Source organism: Dendrobates tinctorius, unplaced genomic scaffold (genome assembly GCF_039654945.1).
Source record: "Dendrobates tinctorius isolate UK_male_01 unplaced genomic scaffold, ASM3965494v1 ptg000162l, whole genome shotgun sequence".
NCBI lineage: Eukaryota > Metazoa > Chordata > Amphibia > Anura > Dendrobatidae > Dendrobates > Dendrobates tinctorius.
Window position 1 is genome coordinate 70,669,784 of NW_027361829.1, and position 19,924 is coordinate 70,689,707.

Consider the following 19,924-nt stretch of genomic DNA (forward strand, 5'->3'; position numbering starts at 1 on the left):
CTACCTTTTCTGGGAGTACGTTAACCGCTTATAAAGGCGGAGCATGAGGAACTGGTTTTGGCTTACATTGCCGAAACAGACTCCAGCAAATATGCCCTCCTCTTCTGAAGTTTCAAAAAATGCAAGCACTGAGTCGTCAAGTGCTGGCTCCTGGTCAGGAAGAACCCCTTTCCTTGTGTCCTTCACCCCCACCAAAAGTGAATGATGCAGCAGGCCACACTTCACATTAGTCCATGTAGCTCTTTCTATCATACCATGCCTGGGTTATCAAGTCAAATCGTGAATTCCCAAGTCCAAGATGAATCTGACATGGAGTGTGGGCGGCCAACCAGGGCAGTGGGGTTAATCGGTACCTGGCCGGTGTCTCACAGGGATGGGTCGCGGTGGTGGTGACCCGTTCCGTGGCCCTGGGCATCCATGCAAAGGGGTGAATTACGTTTATAGGTGAATGATACGTGATGCCACCAGTGGTTTCTGATTAGATTGACCAGCGCTGCAGTGTCGCTTCTCTGGGACAGATGTTGTGGTGCAGCTAAGATGTAGAAGCCCTGCCCAGGTAGGGCCGTAGTCGCAGGGCAGATGAAAGAGTTGGTAGCTGGTGTGCAGTGCAGGATGTAGCAGAGCCATGCGCCAGGCGCAGGAGAAAGATGACAGACACAGTCGTGCAGTTCCTTTACCTGTACTTGGTAAGTGCCGTCCAGGACCCAGAGTACAGATGGAGAAGGAGTTGGTCAGCCTGGAATCCAATTTCAAATTCTCTCTCTGCAGTTAGGTAGTGTGGCCTCCGTTCTAGCGCTTATCTGAGGTACTCGCAGTGCTAAGTTCAATGAAGCTCCCCCTGTTGACTCTCTTTTGGAACTTTCTCGTATGGCAGGCAGCCGTAGCCTTTTCCTTCTGGCTCCCACACGTCGATGCTGGGGCCTCTGCAGCCTTAGTTGGGTACAGAGCATTTACAGCTGCTACTTCCTACGGTTTCTGCTGCAGGAGCGTCAGTGTCCCTACAAACTCGGAGACCGGAATCCGGACCATGCACTCCAGCTAGGAGTGAGCCTTAACTCTGCTCATCCTCCAGCTCCCCTTCTCACGTCCACACACTTCCCCTTCCCTGCACAGAGTGCCCTAACTTACCTCCTCCCGACCACAGACAGCAGCTTCTCAGCAGTCAGGTTCAGAGGACTCCCTGCATGCCTGGAGTGGGAAATGTGTTGTGTGTTGGTTTAACTGCTAGAGAGATCCTTCGTTGCTCCCAAGCATGACATCACAGTCCCTAGGAGGAAGGTAATGCCACTGTGGCGACCGTACTCCTGGGGACGCCACAAGTGCACTGATGCCCAGCCACTGCTAGATGATTCTGCTGGTACATTGACCCAGACCAGTACATTCCCCTCACACCCTACACAGCCAGAATCTGACCCTGAGGAAACTCCGGTTCCCCTTCCCGCATACTATAGAACCTTACACGTGACAAAGAGGAAGGTGCAGATGAAAGTGCAGGTTCCTTGAGCAGGTGGGGGGGCATACTCATGGGCGACGGCACTGGCACAGGGCCCCTCATAGTACGCAAAAGTGTCTCACCCTCTCCCTGCTCCACCATGATGTCTTCTGCGTGTCCTGACAGTGATATTCTGATCAGAGAGCGCAATGACATCACGTTTGTATGCCCTCTGCTTAAACAGCCAAGTGCAGTGAGATGGAAGATGGGGACAATAAGGAGTCCAGACTAGTACAGGGATTCCCTAGCGAGGAGACTTATTTAATTGTTTTCAATGTTGGGACAGCAATTTTTGGGGAGCACTATACTCTGGAGAATGATATATGGGGCCCACCATACACTGGAGCATTCCAAAGGTGGACATCAGACAATGGAGCAGCATTTAGAGGGCCCATTATACACTATAGCATTAGAAATGGGGCCCATTATATATGGAGCATTATTTGGGCCCATTATTGGGGACCAACATATACTGTAGCATTATGTGGAGCTCATCATATACTGTTTCAAACATTATATGGGACCAATGATTCTGTATGGAGAAATATATGGGCCTCATTACTCTGTATAGCTCACTATGCGGTGCCCATAATAATGTATGGAGTTATATACTGTCCGTTTTTGAAGCTATTGGAGAATTTAAAATGGATATCAGTCATGAGATGTAAAAAGTGAAGTATTTTTCATTGTATTATGCCACTATTTCTCTGCCGTATCGGAGCATCATGAGTTGTGGTATGTGTTAAAGGGGCGCTCTTTGGCCCAGGGCACATGAAAACCTGGAGCCAGCCCTACCCCCCCACAACTTTAGCCAAATAACCCCCAGTTTTCAGTGTGTAACTATTATTATGAAGTAAATGCTTTGCTTCCCCATTGACTTGCATTGGGTTTTGTGTTTCAGTCGGCCTTCGACTTTTCACGATAATCGGACGATTTCGTTCGACTCGACTTTTGAGAAAGTCGAGTTTCAGAAAACCCGACTCGACCCGAAAAAAAGGCAAAGTCGCTCATCTCTAATGGCAACGTTTTGCAGCCTGTACAACCATCAGAAAACCGGGAAATGAGTTTCTGCCTTCCAGTAACACACAGACATGTCATATTCGGTCTCAAAAGAAAGATACATTTGCAGGGGAAAATATAATGCCCCTGTCGTCAACCTGTGAGCTCCCCAGCCAAAGATATGGCAAGTAGAAGCTTTTATATCTTTTCAAAATAGGAAGTCCTCCCAGGAAAAGCTCATATTAGGTCAACAAAGGTGGGAGTTCCTAAGTTTATGGGCAAACCACAGAAGAGAAACAACCATTTTGAGAGGAATTCAGACCACCACCAGTGAAGGAGAGCCCACTTTCCTCATCTCCTGTTTCCCGTGACATACCCGTGACAGTGACACATTGTATTTCATTAAGTGGTAAATTTAGTTTGATATGATTTGCGACCATTTATAAAAAAAACTAGCTGAAGAGCCCGGCGCTGCCCGGGCATAGTAACTAACTGTGGTTAGTTATAGAAAATTATAATTATCCTCCATCCCATAGTCCCGTGCCCATATACCCATCATACATATCCACGATCCCATAGGCCCGTGCCCATACACCCATCATACATATCCTCCATCCCAAAGTCGAGTGCCCATATACCCATCACACATCCTCCATCCCACAGTCCCATGCCCATATACCCATCATACATATTCTCCATCCCATAGTCCCATGCCCATATACCCATCATACATATTCTCCATCGCATAGTCCCATGCCCATATACCCATCACACATATTCGCCATCCCATAGTCGAGTGCCCATATACCCATCACACATCCTTCATCTCATAGTCCCGTGCCCATATACCCATCATACATATCCTCCATCCCATAGTCGAGTGCCCATATACCCATCATACATATCCGCCATCTCATAGTCCCGTGCCCATATACCCATCCTCCATCCTATAGGCCCGTGCCCATATACCCGTCATACATATCCTCCATCCTATAGTCCAGTGCCCGTATACCCATCACACATCCTCCATCCCATAATCCCGTGCCCATATACCCGTCAAACATATCCTCTATTCCATAGTCCAGTGCCCATATACCCATCACACATCTTCCATCCCATAGTCCCGTACCCATATACATATCCGCCATCCCATAGTCCCGTGCCCATATATCAGTCATACATATCCTCCATCCCATAGTCCAGTGCCCATATACCCATCACACATCCTCCATCCCATAGTCCCGTTCCCATATACCCATCATACATATCCTCCATCCCATAGTCCCGTGCCCATATACCCATCATTCATATTCTCCATCGCATAGTCCCATGCCCATATACCCATCACACATATTCGCCATCCCATAGTCGAGTGCCCATATACCCATCACACATCCTTCATCTCATAGTCCCGTGCCCATATACCCATCATACATATCCTCCATCCCATAGTCGAGTGCCCATATACCCATCATACATATCCGCCATCTCATAGTCCCGTTCCCATATACCCATCACACATCCTCCATCCTATAGGCCCGTGCCCATATACCCGTCATACATATCCTCCATCCTATAGTCCAGTGCCCGTATACCCATCACACATCCTCCATCCCATAATCCCGTGCCCATATACCCGTCAAACATATCCTCTATTCCATAGTCCAGTGCCCATATACCCATCACACATCTTCCATCCCATAGTCCCGTACCCATATACATATCCGCCATCCCATAGTCCCGTGCCCATATACCAGTCATACATATCCTCCATCCCATAGTCCGGTGCCCATATACCCATCACACATCCTCCATCCCATAGTCCCGTTCCCATATACCCATCATACATATCCTCCATCCCATAGTCCCGTGCCCATATACATATCCTCCATCCCATAGTGCCGTTCCCATATACCCATCATACATATCCTCCATCCCAAAGTCCGGTGCCCATATACTCATCACACATCCTCAATCTCATAGTCAACCATTATGACATCATAATGAGCGGCGGCGGGGCTTGCAACCTTTGATGACATCAGCCTCGCCATGGCAACCATTGTGACATCATAATGAGGGGCGGGGCTTGGCGCGCACACACTGCTTCCTCAGTATGCAAATAGGGGCATTGTGACATCACAATGAGGGGCGGGGCTTGACGCACACACACTTTTTCCCCCAGTATGTAGATAGGGGCAAAATTGTTTGGTGAATTGGAACGCGCGGGGTTAAAATTTCGCCTCACAACATAGCTTAGGACGCTCTCGGGGTCCAGACGTGTGACTGTGCCAAATTTTGTGGCTGTAGCTGCGACGGTGCGGATGACTATCCCGGACATACAAACAAACATACACACACACACATACACACATACATACACACTTTGAGCTTTATATATTAGATGGGAAATTTGATGAGAATTTTGAAAAATTTGCAATTTTCGAACTTTGATGACCTTAACACCTACAGTTATAATAAAAATAATTAAGTAACATAACACTTTCCAAATGTCTACTATTTATCAGCATACTTTTTCAAACATTCTTTTGCGCAGAGAGCATTTTTAATCCTTATGTGATTCAAGGAGTTGTGTAAGATTGGATTGTGAAAATGAAAAATTACAATTTTTTTGAACTAAAATGTTACTTTGGTCACAAGTTTATAATTTTCAGAAGTAGGAGAAAACGGATGGTACAATTTATTACACAGTTTCTCCTGACTATGCCAATACCCCATATGTTGTTGAAAATTACTTTTGAGGCACAGTGCAGAGCTAAACAAGGAAGGAGTGTCATATAGTAGTTCAAATTTTGAAGTAATGGTTTGCGAGTGCCATGTCACATTACCAGAGCCCCTGAGGTGCGATTACAGCCGAACTCACCCATAAGTGTTTTATGAATTTTATACCCTTGGGCAGTGAAGAAAAAATAATTACAATTCCACCACAAAAATATTCTTTCAGCCCCAGATTTTTACATTTTCACTAGTGGAAATGTGTTGAAATGGCACCAAAATTTGTTACAAAATTTCTGCTGAACGTGGCAATACCCCATATGTGGCTGAACAGTAATGCTTAGCTACACTGCGAGACCAGAGATTGAATGAGTGCTGTTTGGCTCTTGGAGCACAAATTTTAGTAGAATAGTTTGCAGACTCCAAATACAGAGCCCCCAAGTGCCAGAAGAGCAAACTCTTTTCTCAAGTAAAGCTGGAGTCACACATAGCGACTTACCAGCGATCCCAACAACAATATCAACGTGTCAGGATCGCTGGTAAGTCGCTATGTGATCGCTGGTGAGCTGTCACACAGACAGCTTCACCAGCAATCAGCACGCCGACGCTGAGGTGAGGAGCGACCCCGGGAGCAGCGGACAAGTGTGCCTGGTTTGTCTGACTTTGAGTATTCCTGTATAGTATTTTGCCTATCTCTGACAGCAGGACGCTAAGCCCCGCCCCCTTGCGGTCACATGACCGTAGGTCCTTCACTGCTCACTGACTTTAGCTTCTCCGGGTCCTGTTTGCTTGAACTATCCGGCCGTGTCTGACCCCGGGCCCCTCTGCAATGTGGGTGAGTCCTTGCTCCGCGGTGGCTGCATGCCGGCGTTGACAGGACCGTGACACTTTGATTACTGCTTTGCACACTCTTGGCATTCTCTTGATGAGCTTCAAGAGGTTGTCACCGGAAATGGTTTTCACTTCACAGGTGTGCCCTGTCAGGTTTAATAAGTGGGATATCTAGCCTTATAAATGGGGTTGGGACCATCAGTTGTGTTGTGCAGAAGTCTGGTGGATACACAGCTGATAGTGGTGGTGGATACCTGATGTGTACGCTAGTTACCAGCTGATCGCTGGTCTCCCGCTTGTCACACGCAGCGATGCGTGCTGGCCAGCGGGAGATCAGCGATGAAAAAAATGTCCAGAGGTTTCTTGCAGCGATCAGCGATACTAGCAGGGGGGCCGGTCGCTGATCGTTGTCACACACAGCGATCTCGCTGGTGAGATTGCTGTTGTGTCACAAAACTCGTGACTCAGCAGCGATCTCGCTAGCGAGATCGCTATGTGTGACGGGGCCCTTACTCCATTTTGGAAATTACATTCCTCTGGGAATTTATCTACAAGTGTATTGACCCCTTTTGACTCCATCTGTGTTTTCCAGAAACAAGCAACAATGGATGTTCTGGAGCGAAAATTGCAAATCTGCCATTGTAGTGCCTTTACATTGTGCCAAGCTTTTGCTACTGGAGACACGCACTCCATTCAGTAAGACTATCAGCTGTGTATCCACCAGACTTCTGCACAACACAACTGATGGTCCCAACCCCATTTATAAGGCTAGAAATCCCACTTATTAAACCTGACAGGGCACACCTGTGAAGTGAAAACCATTTCCGGTGACAACCTCTTGAAGCTCATCAAGAGAATGCCAAGAGTGTGCAAAGCAGTAATCAAAGTGTCACGGTCCTGTCAACGCCGGCGTGCAGCCACCGCGGAGCAAGGACTCACTCACACTGCAGAGGGGCCCAGGGTCAGACACGCCCGGATAGTTCAAGCAAACAGGACCTGGAGAAGCTAAAGTCAGTGAGCAGTGAAGGACCTACGGTCATGTGATCGCAAGGGGGGCGGGGCTTAGCGTCCTGCTGTCAGAGATAGGCAAAATACTTTACAGGAATACTCAAAGTCAGACAAACCAGGTCATACACAGAGATAACAATAAAGTACCAGGGATGAGACAGAACGGATAGTCGGGGACAGGCAGTGGTCAAAGCCAAACAGACATAGAAGGTACCAAGCAGAATCCAACAAGCAGTATCCAGAGAACAGACCGAATCGTACACAGAGTAACAGATAAACAAGAACACAGCACCAACACACTCAGGGGTCACCACACAATGCCAAGGGCGAAAGTATAACTGACGGGGATGGGAGCGTCCTGAGGCTATAAGAAGCTTTCCCAGAACCAGGGAAAGGCCACAATCATAAGCCCCAGGTGTGCAGGTAAGCCTGCACTGGGATCACAACCTTAAACCCCAGAAATGCCAGTCATCAGCACTGGTTCCAGACATTAACCCTACATGTGCAAGTCAAACCCGCACTGAGATCATGACACAAAGCAAAAGGTGGCTACTTTGAAGAACCTAGAATATAAGACATATTTTCAGTTGTTTCACACTTTTTTGTTAATTATATAATTCCACATGTGTTAATTCATAGTTTTGATGCCTTCAGAGTGAATCTACCATTTTCATAGTCAAAATAAAGAAAACTCTTTGAATGAGAAGGTGTGTCCAAACTTTTGGTCTGTACCGTATGTATTTATTGAAGTAATATTTTTTTTCTCTTTAATTTTGTGTGGGGGGGTTACAATTTTTAAAAAATAAACTTTAACGTTTATTAATCTGATCACTGATCTAATGCATTTCAGTGCACATGCAGTGATACACTGACAAAACGCCTTTTAGACCCTGCTATTGACATAGTCTAACAGGCCATCATAGCTGACAGGTCAAGAGTAACGATAAGTACAAGTGCTCGTTACTTGAGTTTGACTAGGGTACTCAGTATGCACAGAGTATAGCAGGTGCTCGAGTGACATGTTTAAGGGCCCTGTCACACATAGCGATCTCGCTAGCGAGATCGTTGCTGAGTCACAACTTTTGTGACACAACAGCGATCTCACCAGCAAGATCGCTGTGTGTGACAGCTATCAGCGACCGGCCCCCCTGCCGGTATCGCTGATTGCTGCAAGAAATCTCTGGACATTTTTTTCATCACTGATCTCCCGCTGGGCAGCATGCATCGCTGTGTGTGACAGGCGGGAGACCAGCGATCAGCTGTAAAATAATAAAAAGAATAAAAAATATTGTTATTCTCACCTTCCAACGTCCCGCGCAGCATTCCCGCCTCTCTCCACGCTCCTTTCCCAGTAATCCTTTGCAAGAATGACCGCAAGACTTCGCGATCCCACGAGAACGGACATCATCGCGGTAATTCTCGCAAAGGATTACTGGGACCGGAGCGTGGAGAGAGGCGGGAATGCTGCGCGGGACGTCGGAAGGTGAGAATAACAATATTTTATATTTTAATTCTATTTTGACATGGATCCATGGCATCAGCGCTAACGAACACAGCGATGCCGCGCGCTCGGCATCGCTGTGCTGTTCGCTGGTGAAGCTGTCTGACAGCTCACCAGCGATCACATAGCGACTTACCAGCGATCCTGACACGTTGATATCGTTGTCGGGATCGCTGGTAAGTCGCTATGTGTGACTCCAGCTTAAGCCCCCCATGCCTGCATGTTTTGCGGTTGTCAGACAGCCAGAAATCATGCGGGGAGCGCTTGACAAACATGGGCAATCCTCGCACGTTTTGTGGCTAACACCAGTGAAACATGCGGTTGTGAGGTCTCAAACAAGTCACTCGAGAACTTGCGATGCTCGGTGCATATCCGAGCAGCCTAGGTAAACTTCAGTAATGAGCACTTGTGTTCATCACTAATCAGGAGGTCATTATTTGACCTCCTGCTATAATGGCAACTATCAGGCCCCCGTGATCATGTTGTGTGGTGCGATCAGGTGAGAGAAAGAGCCTCCTCCGTTTCTTAACCATCTAAATGCTGCAACCATCTTAATAAGGATTGTAACCATCTAAATGCTGCAATTGTTATTAATCGTGGCATTTAGGGGAACATCAAGCCTGGCTGTTACAGCTGGAGCTCGGCTATCATTAAAGCCAAGCTCCCAATGTTGATCGTTCGGGCAAAGCTCATGTGCTTGCAAAAATGTCAGGATGTCCGTTTGCGTGAACACACTGTGAAGTAGGATGTACTGTACTGGAACGTCTAATGTCAGAAAGGGATTAAAAAACTTTTCAGGATTGACCAAAAGAAATATATAAAAAAAAGGTAAAAGGAAGAGGAGGTTAAGGCTATATGCACACGGTGCGGATTCTGCTGCGGATCCGCAGCGTTTCAGGCTTTGCGGGTCCGCAGAAGATTTAGGTGCGTTGTACAGTACCATTGTTTTCAATGGTAATCTGAAAACTGCTGTGAACATGCTGCGGATTTTTCCATGCGGATTTGCTGCGGGTTCAAATCCACAGCATGTCAATTCTTTGTGCGGATTCCGCTGCGGTTTCACATCTTCTCCATTGTAGAGGTGTGAAACCGCAGGGCTAAACCGCAGGCTAATCCGCAGGTCTTTTGACCTGAGATTTTACCTGCGGATTTTTCCAAATCCGCGCGGAAAAATCCGCAGGACCTAAATCTACGTGTGTACATAGCCTAATTGTGAAAAACATTGTATATATAAATTCATGTTAATTATTTGTATCCTATTTGGCATTGGAATATAAAACCCACCTCCTTTATGCAGCTGTAACAGGACACCTGGCTCAGCAGGAAGACCCAGCCTTCTCAGCTTCAGAAAAGAAATTCACACCCCCACCAGCTAGCTAGTATCCAAGCTCCTACAGGAAGAATCTCTGTGGATACCATGCAGTCTAAAGACCCCGTTACACACAGCGATGTCGCTGGCGAGATCGCTGATTTTGTGACACATCAGTGATCTCTCCAGCGATATCGCGGTGTGTGACATCCAGCAGCGACTGCCCCCCCCCTCCGGATATCGCTGATCATGTTGGATCGTCCTCAGCCGTTTTTTCATCGCTGGTCTCCCGCTGGCCAGCGCGCATTGCTGCGTGTGGCAGCGGGAGCCAGCGATCAGCGACGCTGCACGCTGATATCCAACGTAAAGATCGGGATTCTAAGAGCCGCGCGGCTCTTAGAAACCTTATGTTTAAGTTGGATACCAGCTTGCTCGCTGGTCCTGATTGCTGGAGGGGCTGCCTATGTGACAGGTCACCAGCGACCAGCCTAACGATGTCCCAGCAATCCCATCATGTCGAATTGTTGGTGGGATCGCTGGGACATCGTTATGTGTACTGGGGCCTTTACTGCTTTCTTCAGTCAACTATGATTTCAAAAGGAGAGTACTTATGGTATGTCATAGCCACACATTGGTTACATTTTCAAGATCTCTGGAACGGGACGAACACCTTACAGGATCTCAATACATTCTAGCATCCCAGGGTGGGGGGGATCAATAGAATGGCTAGTAGGAGCCAGGTAGCCAAACTGTGTTTGGTCTCCAAGCGTAACAGGGGCCCAGCTGCATCTGATGGTGCCCGAACTGTCACCCTACAACCTTCCATTGAGAAGTTATGATCTTTCATAGGTTTAGGGAGATGTAGCTACTATAATCCTCCATGGGAGGGTAGTAAAAACCCTTTTGGGTGCAGAAAAGGGTGTTACCAACCAAGAGGATAAACACTTATACAGTTTGGTCCATATATATTTGGACAGAGACATTTTTCTAATTTTGGTTCTAGACATTACCACAATGAATTTTAAACAAAACAATTCAGATGCAGTTGAAGTTCAGACTTTTAGCTTTCATTTGAGGGTATCCACATTCAAATTGGATGAAGGGTTTAGGAGTTTCAGCTCCTTAACATGTGCCACCCTGTTTTTAAAGGGACCAAAAGTAATTGGCAGATTAAATAATTGTAAATAAAATGTTCATTTCTAGTACTTGGTTGAAAACCCTTTGTTGGCAATGACTGCCTGAAGTCTTGAACTCATGGACATCACCAGACGCTGTGTTTCCTCCTTTTTGATGCTCTGCCAGGCCTTCACTGCGGTGGTTTTCAGTTGCTGTTTGTTTGTGGGCCTTTCTGTCTGAAGTTTAGTCTTTAAAGGGAAGGTGCCACCCAAATTTTTTTTTTTCACCAATTGAAAAAATGTAAAGAATTAATGTTTACATTTTCTTAAAAAATATTATCATTTATTTTAATTTTGTAAAATATGAAAAATAATTTTAAAAAGTTTGGCATTTCCACTTGTTAACACTAGGGGGAGCAGCTACTGAAAATTGGCACAAAAACCTAGTGTACAACTAGCTCACATTACTACCCTGCAGTAATTATGGGCGGAATCTGCTGACATGGGTGTGATGTCACTCCTCTCCTCCCCTTCTGGGTGTTTGCCAAGGGAAAAGAGAGGATGACATCTAGGAACACAGTGAGCAGCCATTTTGATGGGGCCTGCAAAGTTACTGACTGTCTTTGCATGCAAAGTCTGGATCAGAACAGGTCATCAATCAGCAGAAATGTTTCCTGGATTTCTGTGGAGCAGACAAACAGACGATCCATCCATGTGTATATAACACAGCACTCTATGTACAATCCCTGGCACCGAACAGGGTGCCCCCCATAGACCAGCACACTGCTCTCCTGAAATACTCTGTGCTGCTGTCACCCTGCTCCTTCCACCATATGTCAGGCCCCTGTCGCCTCGCTTTCACACATCGCCAGGACAGGATCTGAGGAGAGGAATGGGGTCTTCGGTAACCGAGGATGGCAGGCAGCAAAGATTCTGGGAGCAGTGTGACAGCAGCACAGAGTATTTCAGGAGAGCAGTGCGCTGGTCTATGGGGAGCACAGAGGGAGATATATGGAGGAGCAGGGTGACAGCACCACAGAAATCCAGGAAAGATTTCTGCTGATTGATGGCTTTTTCTGATCCAGACTTTGCATGCAAAGACCCCATTCCCCTCATCAGATCCTGTCCTGGCAATGTGTGAAAGCGAGGCGACGGGCGCAGTCCGGGGTGACGCTGGGAAGCAGGATGGGGGGAAATGTAGCCATACAGTAACGATAAAAATGAGACCCCTCTCTTCAGCTGCCACACCAGCCCTCCCCTGACTGCATCTATTACCCCTGACCCATGTGCAGGTGCTCAGCCAGAACCACCCTAGAATGGGTCCCCTTTTAGCAGATAATACTGCCATAGGGTTCTCACATAATACCGCCATATAGTTCACACATAATGCCGCCATATAGATCATACACAATACCACCATGTAGATCACAGATAAAACCAGCAGGGTGACAGCAGCACAGAGTATTTCAGGAGAGCAGTATCACACGGGATAAGATTAGATCCACAGCTCAGCAGTCCGTATCACATGGGATAGGATTAGATACACGGCTCAGCAGATAGTATCACACAGGATAGGATTAGATACACGGCTCAGCTGACAGTATCACACAGGAGAGGATTAGATACACGGCTCAGCAGACAGTATCACACAGGAAAGGATTAGATACATGGCTCAGCAGACAGTATCACACAGGATAGGATTAGATACACAGCTCAGCACACAGTATCACACAGGATAGGATTAGATACACGGCTCAGCAGTCAGTATCACACAGGAGAGGAATAGATACACGGATCAGCAGACTGTATCACACAGGAGAGGATTAGATACACGGCTCAGCAGTCAGTAGCACACAGGAGAGGATTAGATACACAGCTCAGTAGACTATCACACAGGACAGGATTACATACACGGCTCAGCAGTCAGTATCACACAGGATAGGATTAGATGTCCAGCAGATGGCCAAGTGTTTTGAAAGCGCAGGGAGCAGCTCCTCCTATGTTTTGCAAGAGCAGGGGCTGCAGCTGGTTGGGTGTTTTGGAAAAAGCAGCTCTGTCTCCATGAGCTTGCCCTGTATCCTCTCCTGAAGGTGGCATGTGCAGAGTGAACATCCAAACCCTGTTATGATGGAACAGTACAGCATCCAGGGCTTGCAATAGAGTGTAAATGGAGCTAAAAGGAAAGCACTGGGCTCTAATAAAATGGCGCCTGGCCACACCTACAGCTGTGAATTGAGCTGCCCACAGAGGCATGCCCAGTTCACAGCTGATGCTGCTGCAATGATACAGGTCGGGGTCGGGAGACGACTCTTGTCTCTTATGCCCAGGGACTGCTGTAAATGAGCATGGAAAGTGTCGTTCAGCAGCCAGAAAGGTAAGATGGCAGCCCCCAGTGGCTGTATTAATACAGTAAAAAAAAAAAACCATACACACCACTTTTTTACATTAAATAATGAAAAAACACGGCACCTTCCCTTTGACAAGTGAAATGCAAGCTCAATTGGGTTGAGATCAGGTGACTGACTTGGCCATTCAAGAATATTCCACTTCTTTGCTTTAATAAACACCTGGGTTGCTTTGGCTTTATGTTTTGGGTCATTGTCCATCTGTAGTATGAAACGACGACCAATCAGTTTGGCTGGATCTGAGCACACAGTATGGCTCTGAATACCTCAGAATTCATTCGGCTGTTTTTGTCCTGTGTCACATCATCGATTAACACTAGTGACCCAGTGCCACTGGCAGCCATGCATGCCCAAGCCATCACACTGCCTCCGCCGTGTTTTACAGATGATGTGGTATGCTTTGGATCATGAGCTGTACCACACCTTCGCCATACTTTTCTCTTTCCATCATTATGGTAGAGGTTGATCTTGGTTTCATCTGTCCCAAAGAATGTTCTTCCAGAACTGTGCTGGCTTTTTTTAGATATTTTTTAGCAAAGTCCAGTCTAGCCTTTTTATTCTTGATGCTTATGAGTGGCTTGCATCGTGCAGTGAACCCTCTGTATTTACTTTCATGCAGTCTTCTCTTTATGGTAGATTTGGATATTGATACGCCTACCTCCTGGAGAGTGTTGTTCACTTGGTTGGCTGTTGTGAAGGGGTTTCTCTTCACCATGGAGACTATTCTGCAATCATCCACCACTGTTGTCTTCCGTGGGCGCACAGGTCTTTTTGTATTGATGAGTTCACCAGTGCTTTCTTTCTTTCTCAGGATGTACCAAACTGTAGATTTTGCCACTCCTAATGTTGTAGCAATTTCTCGGATGGGTTTTTTCTGTTTTAGCAGCTTAAGGATGGCTTGTTTCACCTGCATGGAGAGCTCCTTTGACAGCATGTTTCCTTCACAGCAAAACCTTCCAAATGCAAGCACCACACCTCAAATCAACTCCAGGCCTTTTATCTGCTTAATTGAGAATGACATAGCGAAGGGATTGCCCACAACTGTCCATGAAATAGCCTTGGAGTCAATTGTCCAATTACTTTTGGTCCTTTTAAAAACAGGGTGGCACATGTTAAGGAGCTGAAACTCCTAAACCCTTCATCCAATTTTAATGTGGATACCCTCAAATGAAAGCTGAAAGTCTGAACTTCAACTGCATCTGAATTGTTTTGTTTAAAATTCATTGTGGTAATGTCTAGAACCAAATTTAGAAAAATGTTGTCTCTGTCCAAATATATATGGACCTAACTATATAAGGCCATGTGTGCTTGCTCCATTATGCTTGCTGTTCACGTCAAAAGTGGGGGCCACGTTGACTAACATTCTGTGGCCCAGTGCACACACAGTCAAACATCAAACCGGTAATTGACATGATTCATCTGCTCATATCTTTTATACTTCATGTGTATTTGCCTATCTGACTATTGTATATGTATAACCATTGTGTATATTAGTGTATTGTCTAGTGTGCCCTTAAGGCGATTAAATATATAATTTAACCTTGGACTGCTCTTTTACCTCGATCCACAAATCCACACTTCCGTAAACTGTGCTTAACTTTACATGTTACTGGGGCTGGTTTCAGACCCGATATAATCCTGTTATGGATCAGGCTTATATCTAACGAGAAACTGGTGGCAGTCCTACCGAGCTGGCAGCACTCTGTTTCACTGGTGCTAGTGAAAGGGTCCTTTCAGCCTGTCAGGGTTGTAAGCGAGTGTAGTGCCATGCCAGCGATTGTGAGAGCCGCATCCTCTTACTCCTCGTGCCTCCCTAGGCCAGTACGGACAGAGGTGTCTGTGTAAAATTATACCAAGCTGGCCTTGGTTGTCCTCAGTGGGTAAGGAAACTCACATTGGTGCAAGTGGGGAGAACACACTACTGGATCCTCCTGATGTAATAGTAACATTAGGCGGAGTGGCAAGGTCCGTGTTCATCACAGTGTCAATGGGGGATAGGTGTGGAGGGGTGATGGGGCAGGTGAGTGGCTGAAAAGTGGTAAGCTGCTATCAGTTAAATTAATAAAGAAATATATAGAAGAGTTCATATTAGGGGGTCAATATAGACACATCTGAGGTCTGAAAATGAGTCTGGGGGAACCAGGGAGTGTTTAAGGGATCCATGGAGTTTCACACTTATACAGTGAAATCAAACATGTCTAATATTCATGTTTATTTTAGTCTGTATGAGGCACTTTAATCATTTCAATCTGTTAATTTCATCAGGGTATTAGTCAGCCATTATAGTATTTTGAAAACAGATCCGTCATTAGTTTCCATGGTAGAAACTGCATGGATAAACAGATGTCATAAAACCTGAAAAGCCAGGTGTACGTACTTAATCCATGTCAGAATGACTGCATAGTCCTTTTTGAATATGTAAATAATCTCTGCCCACCTAGTCTTTTAGCTCCTCAGTGGTCCCCTTTCTGCTACAGCAGAAACCTCACACTGCTCAGTACAAGTTGCAGGTGTAACTATCTTCCCCATTTGGATGCCTGACTAACTAGGTCTCCATTACTATAAGAGCCCCAGAGCATCAATATACTGTAGGCTACCTCAATAGCACATATACTAATGTGAATTCCCTTTCACAACACATTTCCTTCCTGTTAATTAGGAAAAACAAGTAAGACCAACCAAAAACTTGAAATATCATTATAACTCACAGAGAATGTATAGTGTTCTAGATATGGCTTTCTATTGCATAAACAACAATAATAGTAATAATTAATGGGTAACCAACATAAAATTATGCCAAAAGCTTTGTGACTCTACATACGGTACATTTTCTTTCTCAGACAATCCATTCCACACTTCAAATTATAGTCGATATGACTATACCTATGAACAGATTGTCAGCTGTAGTGATTAGTAATGAAATCACCATCTCAACTGTAGACACGAAGATCACTTCTGACAAGATACATGATATACTGTAGTTTATATTGACAGTATCGAAGTTTAATAAAAAAACAAAATGCCACAAAAATAAATAAAACTGCAAATAACACAATTCAGTTGCAACAATTTACCAATTTCTAACATGATTGATATATTATTTTTAATGTATAAGTGTTATTATAGTCTAATTATTGTGGGACTATAAAAAATTACAAATTCACTTTAATTCTGGGAAGGCATACAGGGTGGATACTCCTGGGGAAATGTTCCAGTCATTGAGTTTATAAGTAGAGTTTTACAAGAAAAGTACTGTACATAAAAGAAAACAATTCCATTTCATAAGAATGAATAAGATTTAAAATTTCTGAATTTCATTCGGATACTTGGTGTTTTTCAGTAGATCTCTTATTTTTATGTTTTTACTGCTAACATATATCATAAAACAAAATTGGCCATCAATTGGAATTCGATTTACCTGCTTTGGCAGCAAAGAAGTAACATCTCTTTGTTGCTAATTAAAACTTGTAAAATGACCAGAAAAGCTTTTGCTCTTATTGCTGTCGAAGGGCTTTCCAGAAGACGAGCTATTTTTGTAACAAAATCCTGAAAAAGAAATGAAGAACATAAATGAGTATGAAATCATACTGTAAGAAACATTAAAGCAAAGTAAAAAGTAAAATAATAATGATACCATCTTAAAAACTGGCGATAATCCACACGTAAAGAAAATAATTATGAAAAATGAAATTGAAAAATGTAATTATGAAATAACAATGTTAGTAATTTCAGTAAAAAATAGGTAAAATGACAACAATGTGGTTGACAATTTTTGTTTCTGTAAATTAACAGCAGAGAACCACAGGTGGTACTGCTAGATGAGCACATTCATGTAGATCAGCGTTTCCCAAACTACAACCCTTATGGCCCCCAACACATCATGTTTTTAGGATCTCCTTAGTATTGCACTGTTGAGAGAACCTGTGGCAGTTTCTGATACCTTAAAGCGAACCTATCAACAGGATTTTATTAAGTAAACTACAGGCATTTTCATGTTGACATTTTTACACTGATTAAAATTATACCTGGGGTAAAGAAATCCCTCTTGTAGTTCTTGTGTAATCTGTGTAATCAGTTTTCAGTTAATGAGACGCACGTGCTCGGGGTGGGATTGTAGGCAGAGTCTTATCTTGGTGCTCTAGGCCAGAGAAACCAAGTGTGAATATTGAAGCACAAACATATTCCTTATCATAGAAACAAGGCAAGACAGTTTGTGCTTTGGGGTGGGTCTGTGGGCAGGTCTTTCCTTGGTTTCTGTGGTTTAAATCAGGAAGATAAGACTCTGCCTAAAATCATCAGCCAAAGCCCAAGTATCTCATTAACTGAAAACTGATTACACAAGAACCACAAGACAGATTTATTTACCCCAGGTATCATTTTAACCAGTGTAACAATGTCAACATGACAATGCATGTAGTTTACTTAGCAAAATCCTGCTGATAGGTTTGCTTTAAGTTATCAGATACACCATTGCAATACTAAGGAAATCCTGAAAACATGATGTGTTGAGGGGTCGTGAGGACAGAGTTTGTGTCACAATTCATTTTTGGATTTGTGACAGCTCTGGTTCTGCTTTAGTTTAAATGTTATTTTTTGCTTTCGTGTCAGCAAGGGTTAATGACAGTTTCCTTGCTGGAAACTGCTTTGTTGCTAGGTCAGCTGATGTGGGTGGTGACCACTCCCACCATCCTTTAAATAGCCACAAAATGCATAAACTGACTGTTGGTAATAGTTATTCTATGTAGACCAGCCATGGATTTTGCAGCTCTCTGTTATCATTGATATATCAGCTAGTTTTGTAGAGTTCTGGGGCCTGATTCCGTATCCTCTGCTGTGATGAGCTTGGCAGCGGACCCTGGAGCTAAGTTACTTGCTTAATTACCTTGTCCGTCTCGTGCTTGTAAATATCCCATGTTTGCCCCATCTGCAGTGGTGAAGCTAGTGTCCTTGCCGGCCAGTGCACTAGCCAGGGTTTAGTGAGGTGACAGCTAGGGACTAGGCATTTGATGGCAGCTGGGGAAGGGGGGAAGGGAAGTACCCACATAGGGCATTAAGGGAGCTTAGGGATAGGCACAGGCTGTGTTAGGAGGTTCCCCATCCCTTGTTCTCTACTGTTATGGCTTTCCTCTCCATTTTTCCATCCCGATGTTGGTGTTTATTGTGCCATCCGCTGGACTGACCCTTGTGGGTACTGACAGTTCAGGTAATATTCATATACATGAAGGGCAGAAGGCACATATTCATATGCACCTCCTACAATAAAGTAGTTTCCCAACTTACAAAGTTATTACCTACCCACAGGATATAGTGGCTTGCAAAAGAATTCATCCAAGTTGGCATTTTTGGGGTCTTGCTACCCCACAACCTGGAATTACACCATATTTTATTTTAGGCTTTGTTCATGTAAAGAACTGTGAACATTTGTTTTTCCTTTTATTGAGAAGCAAATAGGTCAAATTAACTGAAAACTTCAGTGTGCATAAATATTCACCCCCCTAAAGTCAAAACATTGTAGAGCCTCCTTTTGCAGCAAATACAGCTGCAAGTCGCCGCTTCGGATAAGTTTCTAAGAGCTTTTCACATCTTGCCACTGTGATTTTTGCCCATTCCTCAAGGCAAAACTGCTCCAGCCCCTTCAAGTTAGATGGTTCCCCGGTGAACAGCAATCTTCAAATCTGACACAGGTTTTGCTCAACTATACCCTTGCATTTTGCACTATCCATCTTCCCTTTGACTCCCTGCTGTCAAAAAAACATCCCCATAGCATGATGCTGCCACCACTATGTTTCACTGTGAGGATGGTATTCTTGGGGTGAATTCCTGTATTAGTTTGGCACCAGACATATATACCTCGGTGGCCAAAAAATTCAATTTTGGTCTCAGCTGACCACAGAACATTTTTCCATACATTTGGGGAGATTCCAACATTTCTTTTGGCAGACTGAAAAAGAGCCTTACAAATTTTGTGTGTAAGAAAAGGATCGGAATGTACGGCTTATTGTGGTCGTATGGACAGATACTTCAGTCTCCGCTTGGGAATTCTGCGGCTCCTTCAGGGTTACCTTTGGTTTCTGTGCTGCCTCTCTTATTAATGCCCTCCTTGCCTGGGCTGAGAGTTTTGATGGGCAGCCTCTGCTTGGCAAGTTTTTTGTACTTGTACTTTTCAACATTTTTGTCCTTGACTTTTTTGGAGATCTCCTTGGTCTTCATGGTCTTGTTTGGTTAGTAGTCCCTCTTGCTTAATAGTGTTGCAGCCTCTGTGGCATTTCAGAAAAAGTGTGTATATACTGCTAGACCATGTGACACTTAGATTGCACACAGCTGAATTTTTTTTCACTAAGCATGTGACTTATGAAGGTAATTGCTTACACCAGAAATATTTAGAGGCTTCACAGCAAAAATGAGTGAAGACATATGAACAAGTACATTTTTAGTTATTTGATCCCTTAAATTTAATTTATGCCTATATTTTTCTCACTTCACCAATTTAGACTATTTATGTCACGTGGACCCGTCCTGTGTGACGCGACC

The 19,924-nt window shown here is 44.6% G+C and overlaps 1 protein-coding gene across 3 annotated transcripts in view; it reads right to left on the minus strand.

The window, feature by feature from the left end:
• Positions 1 to 19,924, minus strand: part of ULK4 (unc-51 like kinase 4) — a 1,062,038-nt gene that overhangs the window by 643,449 nt on the left and 398,665 nt on the right. For all 3 annotated transcript variants that reach the window (XM_073550092.1, XM_073550091.1, XM_073550093.1), the window contains exon 22: positions 16,812 to 16,939. In XM_073550092.1, coding sequence (XP_073406193.1) covers positions 16,812 to 16,939 — 128 coding nt within the window. The remainder of the gene's footprint in view (positions 1 to 16,811; positions 16,940 to 19,924) is intronic.